The sequence below is a fragment of the Lactuca sativa genome, chromosome 8 (assembly GCF_002870075.4).
Source record: "Lactuca sativa cultivar Salinas chromosome 8, Lsat_Salinas_v11, whole genome shotgun sequence".
NCBI classification, from domain to species: Eukaryota; Viridiplantae; Streptophyta; class Magnoliopsida; order Asterales; family Asteraceae; genus Lactuca; species Lactuca sativa.
Window position 1 is genome coordinate 230,427,568 of NC_056630.2, and position 18,661 is coordinate 230,446,228.

The 18,661-nt window shown below is 40.3% G+C and overlaps 1 protein-coding gene across 1 annotated transcript in view; it reads left to right on the forward strand.

Annotated features, from left to right (window-relative positions):
* Positions 1–6,133: 6,133 nt before the first annotated feature.
* LOC122195727 (NAD(P)H-quinone oxidoreductase subunit J, chloroplastic-like) overlaps positions 6,134–18,661 on the forward strand; it is a 43,742-nt gene continuing 31,214 nt past the window's right edge. Inside the window, exon 1 of the mRNA XM_042897806.2 lies at positions 6,134–6,341. Within this exon, the coding sequence (XP_042753740.2) occupies positions 6,134–6,341 (208 nt within the window). The remainder of the gene's footprint in view (positions 6,342–18,661) is intronic.

Here is an 18,661-nt window from a genome sequence, read left to right on the forward strand (position 1 = left end):
ACATCAATGGAACTATGACCTACGCTAACATGGTGGATATAGAAGAGTTTTCTATTCACGAAATGGATGCTATCATGAAAGGGTTAGGATACTCAGTTCCTACAAAGGGTTAGGATACTTTATTCCTCCAGTATCTATTATCATTTTCGGTTGCCCAAGGGAGACATGCATTTTGGATTATGTTCCCTGGGAAACGATGATGATGTTCGTAATCTTGCACAATATATGAAGGAGCATAAAGTCATAAGGGTGTACACTGAACATGGTATGACAAAATTGCTTACTTACTTTATGGCTCCCAAACCTGTTAAAAAGGTTATTATTGAGAAATTAGATAAAATTGAGGAACATGAAACCACAACAACTGATAACCAAGCTGGTGATAGGATAGATAGGCGCACATCCCTTGTTTTACATAATGATCTAGTAACTACACTAATACAAGCTGGAATTATAGGAAATGAAGGTGCTTTGTCATTATCCTATGAGTATAATAGGAAAAGGAGTTGGACCAAGGACAAAAAATTGTCATCATGCAGTAAGAAATTGGCCATGGATGATGTTGGTGAAGTTAATGTAGGTGAGGATAAGGATTATGCACCTAATGATTTTGATGAGGCAACTAATTAATTTGATCATGGGTTGTATCAACAGATTTTACAGTCTAATTCTGAATTTCATAAAGGAGTCAATGAAGAGAAGGAAGGGGAGGAGGTAGTTAATGAAGTTAGTGATAATATAGATATGAGGGATTATGAGATGGATGCTAAAGTTGAAGATGATGTAGATATGGGGGGTTATGAGATGGATGTTGGAATTGAAGATGATGTTACTCATAATGTAGATATGATGGATCCGACTGATGAGAATGAAAAAGAAAGTGATGAAAGAAATGATGAGGGGGAGGGTAGTGGTAACAATGACTTTTGGGTAGATGAGGAGAACATAATTCCTGCTGTAGAGGTAGATATGAAAGATTTTTACATGAGTGTTGATCTGGAAGCTGAATTTATGGAAAAGAGAGTAACAAATCCCATGCATAATGACAACGATGAAGACGCTAAAGACCCTGAATATTTGGATGTAATTGATAATGACCAATGGGATTCAATGGATGAGGGTTCTGATATGGAAAGGAAAATGAGAGGTTTATTAAAAGAATTAGGGAAGGAGACAAGGTGCTCTTAAGGAGAGTACTTAAAGTAACTTTTAGGATAGGGAAAAAAATATAAAAGTAAAAAGGAGTTAAAGGAAAAGATACAATTGCATGCATTGGAAACCATAAGGAATATATTCTTCAAGAAAAACGACAAAAAAAGGTTAAGGGCTCTATACAAAGGGAATATAACCTTTAATGAGGGTGATGTTGGTGAACCTACCCCATATCCTTGGGTGATACAAGGTTCTAGGCTAACTAAAGGTGGTAGTTGGATGATTAAAACATATAACCACGAACATAGATGCTTGCACACAAGAAAAGTTAGATCTGCAACTGCAAAGTTCATTGGTAAGCAAATATTGGATCAGGTGGAATCAAACCCAACAATCCCAGTGAAAGATTTAAAAGAGAAACTTCAAAAGGAGTATCAAGTGGGTTTCTCTATACATCAGATTTTCAGGGCTAAATCTAAAGCAAAAAAACAAGTGCAAGGAGATTACATAAAGTAGTATGAGGTTCTCAGAGATTACATCTTGGAGTTAAAGTCTACCAATCCAGATACAACTGTGAAGTTAGAATTTAAGTTTGAACCCAACTCTAGTGCTACCTCAAGAAGGTTTAAAAGAATTTATGTATGTCTGGGTGGAATGAAGAAGGGCTTTAGAGCTTGACTGAGGGATTTTCTAGGTTTCGATGGGGCATCTATGAAGGGCCCTTTCCCAGGACAGATTTTAACTGCAGCTGGGGTAGACTCCAACAATGGAATATACCCTCTAGCTTATGCCATTGTTGAGTATGAGAACACTTAAAGCTGAAAACGGTTTCTTGAGTTTTTAGGAGATGACTTGAACCTATATGTAAACTCAAACTTCACATTTATAAGTGACAGACAAAATGTATGAAATTGGTAGTTTGAATTTGCTATATTTGGATGTAATATACTAGCTATATTTTATTCCTTTACCGGGTTTACAAGTTGCCATTGCTCATCTGTTCCCATATGTTGAGCACATATATTCTATCGGACAAATACATGATAATATGAAGAGAACATGGAGATCCAGTGAAAACAAAGACCACTTGTGGAATTATGCCACAACAACAACAGTCCAAGAGTTCAACCATTTTATGAATGAATTCAAATTATTTGACAAAGATGCATATAATTGGTTGAAGCAGACCCCCCCCCCCCCCCTCCAACACTAGGCAAGAAGCCATTTCACAGGTAATTTCCAAATTTGCCCCTGTGGTGTATTACTTTGTTAGTACACTATCTTGCTTACTAGTTTCTTTGCTTTTGACAACATTTCAGGGAGAGCAATATCATATATGCTTTTGAATAATCTTTGTGATGTTTTCAATAGAAAATTGATTGAAGGAAGGGACAATCCACTAATAACTTGCTTAGAGTACATGAGGGAATACATTATGAAACAAATATGCAATGTCATCAAGGTGAAAAATAAGTGTGTAGAGCCACTAAATCCTTCTACAACAAAGATTATGGAGAAAAATGTCAATTTGACATCTCAGTACACAACTATGTGAAATGGGTCAGACAAGTACCAATTGAAAGGGCCATGGAAGGATCAACAGGTTGTTGACATGGCTAAAAGGGTGTGCAGCTGCAGGAAGTGGGAATTAACTGGCCTCCCTTGTAAACATGAAATAGCAATCCTAAATGACAAAGTAGATAATGATGAGAAGATTAGAGAGTTACACACTTATGTCTACAGGGTGCACTGGCTAGCAACTTATGTCCATAAGGTAGAGCCTATTAAAGGGAGAGAAAGATGGCCTATAGGTGAATGTCCAATTAAAATCACCCCTCTTCTGCATAATAACAGATAAATATACACATAACCAGTCAACATACAATCAACCAAATCATACAAATCACTTAGCATAAAATACATCCTAGATACCAGGATACTGATCTAACAGATCTCTACAACATACTAACATACAATAACCAGGATAACAATCCAATGGGTCAGCCATGGTGCCTTCGACCCGAAAGTACAGTGAGGAAGACTCACCTCGCAAATTCATATAGGTAGTAGAAAGGAATATCGCTCCACGAGTCAACTCTATAGATCACCTGAACATAAGGAGAATCCTATACCTTAGGCTTCATAACAAAATACCCAAAATACCCCTAAGGCCAAACTATGTCAAAAGTCAATGGAAAGTCAACAGGTCAAACCCACTAAGTCAACTGCGTCAACCCAGCCGAGTCAACTCAGCTGAGTTTACTCTACAAGGCTGACCCAGTGCAAGTACGCGGGACGTACTCCGGAGGTATGCATGGCATACACGAAGCCTCGTTGTTGATCACCATCGGGGTGGTTGACCGAGTATGCAGGGCGTACTCCCAGTACGCGAGGTGTACCCTCGCAACCTCCAAACTCCAATAAGTGCTTAAGGGCTTAAGCACTTAAGTCCATATTTCAGATCTAAGGTCCAAATACACACATAGAGTCATAAAGTTTCCAACTTTATGACTTTACAAGTCCAAAAAGTGCTTAACACAAGGTCTTAATCCATTAAGACCTTCTACAAGATGCATGAAGCAAATCTAACAAACAAGATTTCATTTTTATGGCTTAAGACCCCTCCTAGGGTCTAAAAAGACAGCTCAAATCGACAAGACAAACCATTCACAAGATGAGACTTTTGGGATCAAAAAGTAACATAAAACACCCAAATATGAGATCTAACAAAGAAGTCATCAAGGTATGAACTTTATACATTTCTAACGATGGAGAAGGATGTAAAACTCCCAGACCCAAGCTTGCTTCAAGCTTTCAAGCTTCACCAACACCTTCCTCTTCATTGGGAACATACAAAAACTCACACCAACCCTTCTAAGAACTCCAATGAGGCTAGGGTTTGCAAGAAAACACAAGTATGCTGATGGAGGCTGGAAATGAGAATATAAATGAGGCTTAATATTGCTTAAATACCACCCAAGCCCTAAAATTTAGGGTTTCCTTCTTTAGCTAGTATGCATCGCGTACATGTGTGTACGCCCAGCGTACACACATGTATGTATGGTCTACTTCTCCTGCCAAAACAACGAAAATGCCACCAAGGCTTCAAGGCACTTTCTCTTGGGACTTAGGGACCAAAATGTCCATAAAATAAAATTATAGGGATGAATTTAGAAGTACCTTAACATCAGGATGTTACAGTAAGAAGAAGTTTGCAAGAACGGAAAACATAAATAATACACAAATCGGTGATTATTTCCAGTCAGAAAATGATGTATACCATGGAAATAGACACAATGGTTAAAGTGGGGCGGGAAACTGAAGGGATACATCAATTACATATGGATTCAATTTCCCGCCGCTAGGCCTCTTCCCTTTAGACATCATCATAGACAAATCCCCTTGGAACCTCACCAGGTGCTACCCCCAATAACTATATATATATATATATATATATATATATATATATATATATATATATATATATATATATATATATATATATATATATATATATATATATATATATATATATATATATATATATATATATATATAAATAAAGAGGTGATTGTATATATAAAGAGGCCTCCTCACCAGGTGCTACCCCCAATAACTTTTATATATATATATATATATATATATATATATATATATATATATATATATATATATATATATATATATATATATATATATATATATATATAAATATATAAAGAGGCCTCCCACACAAGCAACATAGCTAAAACTAAATACTAAAAGCCAACATTAAAACAATAAAGTAAATTTTTGTCTTCATACTAACTCTTGTACGTTTTTATCCTACTAAATTTTGTTTTTCTTTGGTGTTGTAATCAAGTTTATTTTCATATTTATATGTATTTTATACATTTAATTCATACACATTGCGTATGCTTATGTTTAAATCTTTGATTTTAAACTTTAGTCTAAAGAATATATTCATGCTAATGAAATTATTTTTTCTTATTTGAAGCAAATTATTAGAAAAAATCATTATTTATGGCTAAAGAAGAGTGAACAATTCCCTAACCAATCATACACATGAGTAACTTTATTATAATTTGTTAAAGTCGTTATACATAATTGCAACCACAGTCAATGTCAATTAATCTTGCAAACCAACTTGCAATGCCATTGCCAACTATAACTTTCACTTGCAAAATTAGAAAGGCTTGCATGTTGCAAAAGATGGAGAAAGAAAAAAGAAGAGATATAGAGATAAATTACTTTTTCCTTTTCTTTATTCTAGAGTTTTGATGGAAGTAATTTAGTATTAAAATATTAAACTAAATAATTTATTATTATGATTTTGTTATAAATTAAACTAAATATTTGTTATTATTCATTATTTTATATATTTTAAAGATATATTATTCATATTTAAAAAAATCATATTTATATTAATATTTAGAGTAAATTACATGAATAATCCTTGTGGGTTGAGATAATCTGTACGCTTGGTCCCTAAATCTTTTTTTTTTTAACTCGAACGGTTCCTAAGAAATATTTTTGTTGCGAGACGGGTCCATGATAGACCTATATTGACTATATTACCCTTAATTGTTTATTTTTTATTTTTTTGATTTATTAATATATAAAATAAATATAAAAAAATAAAAAAAATCCTAAACCTAATCTAATTGTTACCACTTTCTTGATTTCATCTCAAACATTTTATATACTAGCATCTTCTTTCCTCTTCCCTTAAGGTTTATCCATCGATGTCTTCCTTCAATGATCACCAGCCCCACTACCATCCTCATACCAACATACGTAGCCCCCGCCATCGACGTCCACTGTGGTGGATTACCCTCATGTTCTTCCTTATGGACTAGTACCAAGGTCAAGTCCTAGACAAGCGGGCCTTATTTTAATAGCTGGAACAGTAACAATGAAAATAGCCCCTTCCTTAGTGATATTATACGAGCAAAAGCCTGAACCAAAATATGTTATTGCTATGGGAGCATGTACAATTATCGGGGGGATGTTCAGTACCGATTCTTATAGTACTGTTCGTGGAGTCGATAAGCTAATTCCTGTGGATGTATATTTGTCGGGCTGTCCACCTAAACTAGAAGCAATTATAGATGCTATAAAAAAACTTCGTAAGAAAATATCTCGAGAAATCTATCCAGATAGAACTATGTCTCAGCGAGAGAATTGTTGTTTTACTACCAATCACAAGTTTCAGGCTGGACATAGTATTCATACTGGAAATTATGATCAAGGATTCCTTTATTAACTGATATCTACCTCAGAGATTCATCCTGAAACATTTTTCAAATACAAAATGTAACATCCAAAAATTCGTACCAAAATTTTTTCTTTAAATCATTATCAAAGCCATATTCATAAAAACATATCATAAGTCATAACATAAATTCAGAGTGTTAATTGCAAAACATATTTTATTATCAGAGTAAAACATCCCAGACTGACTAATCAGTGGTGTGTGCCATGCGATCACCCCGAGCTCTTCCCTGCGCTACCGGAAGTATCTGAAACCAAAACTGAAAACCGTAAGCACGAAGCTTAGTGAGTTCCCCAACCTACCACATACCCTGGACATACACATACAACATATATTGGGCCACACTCGCTATTTCGAGCCTCGCCCCTATCTTGGGCCCCACTCGGTACAACGGCCCTGCCGCTCCAGGCCCCGCCTGGCTTCGAGCCCCGCTCGGATACATATCTGTTTCTTTTAGGCCCCGCCTGTCTCTGGGCACCGCCCACTAACCACATATAGTACAAAATAGCATATAACACATAACTAAACATACCCTACTGCATTTTTGTCCTTAGGCCTCGCCTGTCTTGGGCCTCGCCCCTGTCCTGTCACTAATGAGTCATGGAACCCCGTCCAAGCTCCTACAGTAAGTGAGATACGGGCCCATGCCCACACTCACTCCATGCCTATCTCAGGCCTCACCCATGCTCTGCTACTAATGAGATATGGAACACCATCCATACTCTTCTATTGCAAAAGCTTAGTGGTCTAGTCCTCCAAACCTTCCTCTTGCAAAAGCCCCAAACCCACTTCCTTCTCTCACTCAACTAGGATTTCGAATCGTGTATAACAGCTTTTGGCCGACAAGGGGGGACTAAGGAGAGGACTTAAGGTCCTTTAAATAGGGTGCAAACCCTCAGATTAGGGCTTTCCTCGATCAGACTAGACTCGCCGAGTCCACTTTCTGACTCGTCGAGTCGGTCACTTATTCTATAACCCGGATCCCGCTTCGACTCGTCGAGTTCACCTATGGACTCGAGGAGTTGACCCCTTTGACTTAGGGTTTTCCTTTCCTTTCTTGGTATTTTTGATTCTGGGTGTTACAACTCTCCCCCACTTAAACTAAACTTCGTCCTCGAAGTTTCTCTACGGCCAATCGCCCCGCAATCTGCTTTCAACACTCTGCTTGGTAGATCTAACACCCGCTGACTACCTTCGCTGGCCTTCCGCCTGGTCATTCTGACTAACATTAATCCTTCTGGATAATATTCTCGGGTCAACCCTAACCCTGACCATCCTGGGAACACAACTTACTTAACTGACAAACCTTCTGGTACTCCCCGAGTACTTATGCTGGACACCCTAGGGGTTCACCTCCTTTTTCCTTGTGCGTTTTCTGGCTTCCCCAAGGCAACGTTCCATAACTAACTACTTCCTCTGTCACTGTGAAGGTCCTATCCTTCACCAAATCCATTACTCCTGCTACTTCCAGTACAGGTCATTACCGTTAGTATCTAGTGGACACTTCTCACTACTATAACTTAGTGTTGAGCACCCCTCCCAGCGAATGGTTCGGATAATCCTTCGAGTAAAAGATTCATCCCCGCAACAATTAGACTCAGACGAGAGCTGCGTAATAGGGTCAAACCCTTCCCTCTGAGATTATCCAACCTGCTGTGATGTGCATAGCACCCCTTGATTAACTAACTGTATTCCACCATAGTCTGCTTACCATCACTGTCACTGACTGAAAGTTTCTGCTGTCCCTTCGGATGAGCCGAGACCACCCTAGTCCCTACTGATCTATCAATATCTGGATTACCGGCTCCCACCGGTCGCTAGCCCCAACACAAACTTCTAGTCGCTCCCAGCGACTTCCAAGGAAACTTAGGCTACCGAATACTGCCCCCTCTACTCTGCCACTCTGGTGCTACAAGTCCTGGGATCCTCAATCCCCCTAACTCGACCTTAAGGTCCTTACCAGTTCCCACCTGTGCTATTAAAACTCACGGGCCTTGCCCACGGGTCTCACCAGACTACACTACTGAGCAACCCTGCTCTCAGGTCTCACCTATACTGCTACTCTCATACGGGCCTCGCCCATGGGTCTCACCCAACCACATCCTGGAGTGGCCTCTCCCAAGGTCTCACCTCTCTAGGGCTATGCAGGCAGGCTCCGTACTATTCTCATCCACTACCAATTCCTGATTCTTACCTGGATCACTAGGATGTAAGGGCCTCGCCCCAACTCCTTTAACTAGGAGATACGGGCCTCCGCCCACAATCCGCTAACTAAGCTGCTAGGGAATGCTAGAGCTTAACCGTAGTCTTACAACACCTTCCATACTTACTGACTGCTAATGAATGCTACGGGTACCCCGTAGTCTTACAACACTTTCCACCTCTAGCTCGCTGGCGCAAAATGTTGCGGCTCTCCCTCCGCTCTACCATGCTCTACATGTTGTCTCTGCCACTGACTACTAACACGAAAGCATCCCATTCTAACCGTTCTTAAAATCCTCCTTCTAAGTTTCTCGAGCTCTACGGGCGACCCTCCAACCCGAATTCCCAACCAGATACTAACCATCTCGAATACATGAACTAACTGTTGGGAAGTCTCCCAAACTCCCAACGCTGAACTCCTCAACCCATCAATCGTTGTGCTACTTCTTTTCCTTCTCATAGGTTGTGTACTCATTCTCGATCTACGTGCTCTTCCCCTGTACTCTCGGAGGGTTCTCCCCCACTTTGATCCTTCTTATACCTCACTGCTCAATGCTTGAGAAGAATTCCCAATCTTCTCTACTATACCGCAATCAATCTGCTGAAGAAGCAAGCTTTCCATAGCTAGAGGTCTAACCGATCCATTACTCGATGACACCTTCCTGAATCTAGCTGGACATTACTGTGTCCCACATAAGCATGTTATAGTTATTGCATCCTAAGTAACCTGCTTCCATAGGGCACGACCCCTAACTACTATTTTAATACCCAAGGTATGCAGATGGCATATAACTAAATCAAAAGCAAGCCACACAATTCTAAAATACTTATACCAATAATGATGCAGAACCTTAACAATATAATCATGAATGAAGGAAACAGAAAACGGAAGTCGCATACCTGCGACATCCGGCACTGCTCACGTCTCCATGGTAGTCATCTGAAAAGCCCTGCCTCCTACCGCAGGCGCCTCTGCTCGGCCCTGACGGCCGTATGTGATCCTTAGAGTTGCAGGGTGCTATCACCCGTCCTGCCGAAAAAAAACTGGGGCACTGGGCCTTCTTGTGGCCCCGCTGATTGCAGTGGGAAACATATCAAGTCTGATCCCTGTGTGGTGGTAGCAGTACAATCCCTGCTAAGATGACCAGTCCGGCCGCACTTAAAGCAGCCCGAATCTCCACCACTACCACTCCTACACGCACCCTCGTGCATCCTGCCGCACCTCCCGCATCGGCCGTGACTCTGGTAATCACTCGATCTCGAATATGATGGGCCTTTTTCCAGAACCTATGGCTCCCTGAACCTCATCCGGCTTCCTCTTCCAAATCTGCTCCAAATCAATCTCTCTTTAGCTCGAGAAATCATATCTTCCAGCATCTTATAGCCGGACCTGCTCACGAACTCCCTGATGTTAGCCCTTAACATCTCGTGTTATCAGGCCTTCTTCATCTCCTCGTCCGTGACATACTGCAGAACAAGGAGGGACCTCTCCCTGAACTTGGTGGTGATCTCTGCCACAGTCTCAGTAGTTTGCGTCAAATCCTGAAACTCCCGTGCTAACTGCTGCACCTCAAAAATTGGTGAAAACTCTACCTTAAACCTGGCCGAGAAATCGCTCAATTTCATCACGTGCAACGCGGCATCATCACCAATGGCATGAACAACATCCTCCCACCACTCCCTCGCTCTGGCCTTCAGAAGACAGGAGGCGAGTCTGACCTTAAGCCCCTTGGTACACCGGCTCGTACGGAATGCTTTGGCAATATCAGCCAACCACCTGCTGCTAGCGATGGGCTCCCTAGCCCCATGATAATCTGGCGCTCCGCAAGCTCTAAACTCTCGGAATGTCATAGTACGTGCTCCCATCAAAGCCATTATCTTGGTACAAAAGGCTCCCAGCCTCTCATCAAAGATCTCCAGTATACCCTCCTTGACCGTGCCAAAGATCATAGGATTCTAATCTAGGATACTACGTGTAACCTCCGCTGATATCAACTCCCTCATCCGCTCCTCAAGCTGCTCGACCCCTGAACCCGAGCCTGATCCCTCTCTGGTGCCTAATCTGCCCACTGGTCTCTCTCACAATGTCACCATGTTGAAAACATATCGCAACAATTATCAGAATACTCATCACTGCTGAGGGATGATACGCACACACTACAAGTCTCTCGGTTACATCTGGCCTTTCTCGAATCGAGTACGGATCCTCTTCTTTTAGTAGCACGGGCCCATACTACCTTCCACATTTATCCGTACTTTCCTCAAGAACTGCTTCGCCTCCACCAGGTCCCTTTTTCTACTACTACTGCTCCCAACACTATCTTATCCTTGGCTTACCCTAGGGAAACCTATGACTCAACTCAAACCAGTCCTCAGCTGCTGAAAGCCTCCTTGTGATTCCAATTAGCCATCACCTGAATACATCACATGTGACGAGGCTCAGATAATCCTTCGAGTAAAGACTCATCTCTACAACGGTTGGACTCAGACAAGAGCTACGCAATAGGGCCAAATCCAGCACTCTGAGATTATTCAACCCTGATCACATGTGATGTGACGTATTCACCTAATGGCTAACTCCCATCACTCAGAATCCCACAATGCACAAAGCAAGCAGCATTCGGACAAGTGAAAAATCTAACCATAACATACTCAACAATCATAATCTCATATCAAGAATCTGCACTAGCATGCGACATAAGCTCATAAACTTAGGCATAACCTAAACAAGCTATCCTACTACTGTCTAATCAGCACTATCATGCAGCTCAAAGCACATATAATAGGCACATAAGGCATCCTCCCTAGATCCTTAGTCCTTATCTAGCATGCTTCTATACTAATTGATAAACATAACATAAACTTGTATGGGTATTTTGGGGTACTTACTTGAGCTCGGCTAATTGTATGCACCACACCCTTTTCTCTTATCAAAGTTCCTTTTCTTTCTGAATTCTTTTCGCTTTTCTAAAACTGTTTCCTTTCTAAAAACACTTTTTACAAAATTGTCTTTTCATTTTGATAACTTTTAGACTAATCCCTTAGTTTGAGTTCAGACACACCCGAGAGTATGTCTGAATCCCTCAAACCAAGGCTCTGATAAAAACTTGTAACATCCCAAAAATCTGTACCAAATTTTTTTCTTTAAATCATTATCAAAGCCATATTCATAAAAACATATCATAAGTCATAACATAAATTCAGAGTATTAATTCCAAAACATATTTTATTATCAGAGTAAAACATCCCAGACTGACTAATCAATGGTGTGTGCCATGCGATCACCTCGAGCTCTTTCCTGCGCTACCGGAAGTACCTGAAACCAAAACTGAAAACCGTAAGCACGAAGCTTAGTGAGTTCCCCAACCTACCACATACCCTGCACATACACATACAAGATATATTGGGCTACGTTCACTATTTTGGGCCTCACCCCTATCTCGGGCCCCACCCGGTACAACGGCCCCGCCTGGCTTCGAGCCCCGCTCGGATACATATCTGTTTCTTTTAGGCCCCACTTGTCTCTGGGCACCGCCCACTAACCACATATAGTACAAAATAGCATATAACACATAACTGAACATACCCTACTGCATTTTTGTCCTTAGGCCTCGCTTGTCTTGGGCCTCGCCCCTGTCCTGTCACTAGTGAGTCATGGAACCTCGTCCAAGCTCCTACAGTAAATGAGATACGGACCCATGCCCACACTCATTCCATGCCTATCTCGGGCCTCGCCCATGCTCTGCTACTAATGAGATATGGAACACCGTCCATACTCTGCTATTGGTGTAAGGAATAGCTGAGGTCGGACCTGCTTTTTATAGTAAGGATTTTGGACTCTCACGTCGTGAGTTTTATAAAATTCACGTTGGGAGTCTTGCATGCTCATCTTGTAGACTTGCCATTTGCGTCCCTAGCTTCGGAGGGTGGCCATGTGACTCCTCACATCGTGAGTTATCCTTGCTCACATCATGGTTTTGGATCTTATCCCTTCGTAGCCTTGTCACACACCTTCTAGATTTCGAGATGTGGCAAAATGACACCTCACGTCGTGAATAAACCCTTGTTCACGTCATGAGTTCAGTCAGACTAGGGTTTCTTATAGCCGAATCTTTGAAAGGTCATAACTTTCGCATACGAACTAAGTTTTTTATGTTCTTTATATCCACACGTAGGTATTTATGAGTACTACAACTATCTTTTAGACTCTAATGGCTAATTCTAAGTCTATTTTAAATTCCTCTTATTATATAGATATATAGTGTTCAATTTATCACAACTTCCTTATGCGAAGTCAGATTCAGACGTTCTCTATATCTTTGGAATCGTAAGGACATATATTTTGAGTTGTATTATAAAGAAAGTTCGTATTTGTATTAGAATTTATCATGAAATACATAGTAAGTTTATCACATTACTAGTTTACAAAATTATATGATTGGTATAATCACATGTGATTTTCTATTGACCTATTTTGACTGGTGTTACATTCTCCCCCCGTTAGAATAATTTCGTCCCGAAATTTATCTTGTGCATGGGATTTTGTCAAATAGTTGGGGGTAATTTTCTTTCATCTGATCTTCACATTCCCAAGTAAATTTAGGTCCTCGTAAAGAGTTCCATCGAACTTTCACTATGGGAATACGACTTTGCTTTAATCGTTTGACTTCTCGATCCATGATTTCGACAGGTTCTTCTACAAAGTTGAGTATGGTATTGACTTGTATCTCGTCGAGAGGTACAACAAGAGTGTCATCGGATAGACATCTTTTGAGATTTGATATGTGAAAAACATCGTGTACATTACTTAGCTCTTGAGGCAACATGAGTTGGTATGTGACAGAACCAATTTTTGCTAGAATTTCAAAAGGTCCTATATATCGTGGGTTTAGTTTGCCTTGTTTCCCGAATTGAATTACACCTTTCCAAGGAGAGACCCTCAACATTACGTTATCTCCAACTTGAAATTCTAAAGGCTTACGTCTTACGTCGGCATAGCTCTTTTGACGATCACGTGCAGCCTTTAATCGATCCTTAATTTGCACGTTCTTTTCAGTTGTCTCATGGATTATTTCTGGTCCAATATGTAAGGTATCACTTGTACATTCTCTGGTCATTTGTGTAGCTCCAACTTCTGCCCAACATATAGGGGAACGACATTTTCGTCCATAAAGAGCCTCAAACGGTGCAACCTTGATGCTGGTGTGATAACTATTGTTGTAGGAAAACTCAATTAACAGTAAATGAGTATCCCACGCATTTCCAAAGTCTATTACACAGGCTCGGAGCATGTCTTCTAATGTCTGAATGGTTCTCTTACTCTGACCATCAATCTGTGGATGGTAATCTGTACTTATCTAGACGTGTTCCCAAGGATTTTTGTAGAGATTGCCAAAATCGTGAAGTGAATCTACTATCTCGGTCAGAAATAATAGAATTTGGAACTCCATGCATTCTGACAATTTCCTTAAGATAAAATCTAGTTAGCTTCTCCATCTTGTCGTTCCCCTTAATCGGTAAGAAATAGGCGGACTTAGTCAATCTATCGACTATTACCCAAATAGTGTCGAACCCACAAGGAGTTTTGGGTAACTTAGTGATGAAGTCCATTAAAATTTGCTCCCATTTCTATTCCGGTATTTCCTTTTGTTGAAGCAAACCTGAAGGCTTTTGATGTTCTGCCTTTACTCTAGAACAAGTCAAACATTTGCTCACATAAGTAGCAATTTCTTCCTTCATGTTTGACCACCAATAATGTACTTTTAAATCCAAGTATATTTTGTCAAAGCCTGGATGTACGAAATATCTGGACTTGTGGGCTTCTTCTAAGACCAAGTCCCTGTGACATCCCCATTTTCATGGTCAGAAAAGACCGATTTTGTTTATGCTTTATAAAAATCAGAGTATCTCTTTTAATAAAATTGTTGCGGAATTTGTTCCCAATAAAACATGATAAATAAATTATCAAAGCATTTCTGAAGAAAAGTATTTTTTTATTCATTTAAAACATTTGGGATGTCATCGTCAATACAGAAACATAAGCATAAACATAACTTACATTTATTTACACTAGTGATCTACTTATCTTTTAAATCTCTCAGCGTAAAGTAGCTTTATATCGACACCTATGATACAAATAAACTGAGTGAGTCAGGTTGGGAAACCTGGTGAGTACATAGGGTTTTCAACCCATAATAATATAATTATTATGTTTAATCATCAAACAGTTAACCCAACTACCCATCCTTATTAACTTCTTTAATCTTAAGGATCTACCCTAAGAATCAGCTATTTCTCGTTCATTCATTCCTAAGGATTTTCCTAAGGAATAGGTACGAAGTCCATCATTGTCAATGACACAGCTGTCAAGCATAGCTGCTAGTTCTGTCACTTAGGCGCACCTGCCATAGTTGTGACATTCTATATGAGGCGCTTCTACCGGTATTGTCCTTTAGATGCAACTGTCAAGGTTATGATGTTCTCTATTAGGCGCAGCTGCTGATATTATCCTTAGAGCGCAGCTGCTAGGATGTTTATCGTAGATCAACAACATCTACAGGTTATGGCGCAGCTGCCAGTGCTCATATATAGGGTACTAGGTCCATTGCTGCCAATGTTCACCTATAGGGCACTAGGTCCATACCACTAATATTTCTCTATTTCAGCTTTCACCCCTCGTCCTTCATCTACCCATGTTTTACCCAACATATTTTGTAGATATAAAAATACGTATACAGTTTAAAACATTTAAAACATGTATAAAAATCTCTCACCCAGCATAAACAACAAGTATTCAGACAATATGCACACATAGCACGTAGTTTATATTAAATACTTCATATCTATGTGTAAGATGAAAGTAACCATGCACTCACCTGGGAAGGTGGTGACTCGACACTCGGACAACACTTCGTTACTCTTAAAACAACTTCCTCGACAAAACCTAGTATCAATATCACTAGGGTTTAGTCTAATATTCTTTGAGACTAATTAATAGCCTGGCTATTATTACTATTATATAAGCATTAAACAATACTTATATAACCCATAATAATAGCCCAACCACTCCTTTTAAGGTCCTAATAACATTACTATATCGAAACATAAGGTATACTAAAGATAGGGTAGGCATAACTCACTTACAGCGGGTTTTCTCGAAAACCGGGCTTCGCTGGAGTAGCGTTTCTGAGCCGAAAGGCTCTTTTCTCGAGGCTTCGGGAGCCTTAGGGCTTCCTTCGGGTGCTAGGGGTTTTACCTAGACTTTAGGGGAGTTTGGGGCTTTAGAGAGAGAAACTAGAGAGAGAAAGAAGGGTTTCAAGGTGTGAGGAAGTGAGGGAACCCGACACCTCTATTTATAGGGGTGTTGACTGATGGACCTGCCAAGTAGGAGGACCTACTCACCAAGTTGGGGCATGTGGCAGCCTTCTGGTGGTGCCACATGTCCAATTATGGTGGTGCCACGTCACCCCCTATCGCGTATCAGCCTTCAAACTTAGAAAAATCATAACTCTTGCATACGAGCTCTGTTATCAACGTTCTTTTTTTCAACGCGTAGGTAAAATCAAGATCTACAACTTTCGTTTAGACTCTGTCGGCTAATTCAAGACTGATATCAAATTTAACAGTAGGAAGTTTTTAGACTGTTAAATGACCGCGAAGAATTTGTAACTCCTTCATACAGACTCCATTTCCGTCTATCTTTTTACCGTTGAGTTTCTATTAATGAGATCTTCAACTCTCACTTAGGTCGCGTAAGCCAAAAACCGCTCGAACTAAAAATCAAGTTTCGGGCCGTGCACTGCTAAGCCAAATCTTAGAAAATTCATAACTTCCTCATACGAAGTCAGATTTGGGCGTTATTTTTTTGTATGTTCTCGGTTTAACATATACTACAACTTTAATTTAGATTGCTAAGGCTAAAAGTCGCTCCATCGTAAATTTACTGTTTACGCTTCTCGGTTTTATGCCGGTTTTGCCGTAAAAACTTCGACGGGCCATAACTTCTTTGTTATAACTTGGATTTAGACATTCTTTATATGTACGGAAACCTTGAGACATATTCTACAACTTGGTTAAGACTATTTATTATAAATAATCTTTTGCCGAAAAGTCATGTTCGACACTTATTGTCTCTAAATTGACTAGCCCGGATCTGCGGGCGTTACAATTATCTCCCCCTTAGGATGATTACGTCCCAGAATCATAAACGAAACAGGGCTCATATGATGACTATATATGTTATATCTTCATCCTAGGTAATAATCGTAACTTTCTGTGTTTCTTCGAATGCGTATCTAACTCCTGGTCTTCTTGACTGCAAGCGGTGCTTGATCTTGCACACTTGCTCTTTATCGGAGACTCCTTCTTATTCTTAACAAACTTAAGATAAGACTGTTCTATTACTACAATAGATCGATGTGTCATACTCTAATGTCCTATCATCGCATATTGCAAAGCTTAGACTCAGGTCTCTTAGAGTCAAATTCCAGAACAGACTATACCTTCCTTCATGTTCTAAATCACATCTTAAAAAGGTAGCATTTCTAGCTACAAGCAACTATCGTGATACCTCTACCGATTGATTTGATTATCATTTATTTCAATCTTTTGGCTTAAGTCAGATGCTACATAAAACTTGGTTCTCTGAACCACGTAACATACTTATCGTAGTCGGAATCAATTTGATATGACCACTAGGGTCGGAATAACAATCCTCCTCTTAGTCGTTACTGAAATGATGCTAACGACATATTTCAATAAAACAGTATTAATTACTAGCTTCTTGGTAACCTTGTGACTTTCCCTGATCCAAGCGTGAGTCCTGTGCTTACGGTAGTATAGGCCTCTACTACCATTCACACCTACTCATACTCGTCCCAAGTATTGTCCCGCAGTTTTCCAAGTCACCATACAAGAAAATCACTTAAAAACTTAACACATCAAATATAAAAACGAAGGTTTTATATTATTCCTTGAGACGAGTACATGGGTGTTCAAGTTTACCCTATATTATGCCTCTAATAGGCTACACCATATGACACTATCTACATGGCTTCTTCATAACTTGATCTCCATATATCCATCCTCACTCCTGATTCCTTGCATCGTCAGCTGCTTTGTCTAGGATCATATGGAATGCTCTTGCCTTTGGTTTTGGTGGCACATTTGGCTTTGTTGCCCCTTCTCTCTTTGGGCAATCTTGCTTGAAGTGCCCTTCCTCATTACATTCGTAACACACCCTTTTGTTGAATTAACACTTGTTGGCATAGTGCCCATGCCTCCCACACCTGAAACAAGTCACCTCCTCACCGCATTTTCCAGAGTGTTTCTTTTTGCACTTCTCGCACCATCTTTCTTCACTCCCTCCTCCTCTAAACTTCCTTGTACTGGACTTGCTTCTCTCATCGGGCTTCACAGACCCCTCAAACTTCCTCTTTTCGCCAACCTCGGTCTTGTTGGCGGCTCTTCCCTTGATCATCTCCTCAACCGACTTGGCAGCCCAGATAGCTGCCTCCAAAGTAGGTGCCTGACGTACTGGCACTACATACTCCCATGGAAGTCCCTTAGCGTACTTGTCGATTTTTTTCAGCTCATCTAGGACAAGACGCAAGGCAAACTCCATTTTCTCGGTGAAGTTGTTGGTGTAATCATCAATCGACATGCTTTCCTTCTTCAAGGTCAGGAATTGGTTCTCTAGCTCTAGCATGTTTTGAGCTGAGCAGTGCTTGCGTTTGAACTGTACCGAAAAATTTGCCCATGTTAGTTGCAGGGGCTCATTGGGGCTTAGAGTCTTCCTCAGGGTGTTCCACCAGCGATCAACGCCTCCTCTGAATTGACGTACTGCAAACGTGGTTTGTAGCTTGCCTTTGCAACCACATGTCATGAAGGCTAACTCCATTTCTGAGATCCAATCCATGACTCCGATCGGATCTTCCTTCGATGTGAAAGTCGATGGCTTGCAAGTTAGAAAATCTTTGTACTTGCATCCATTCCTCTTGACTTCATCTTGATTGTTCCTCCTAATCACCGGTG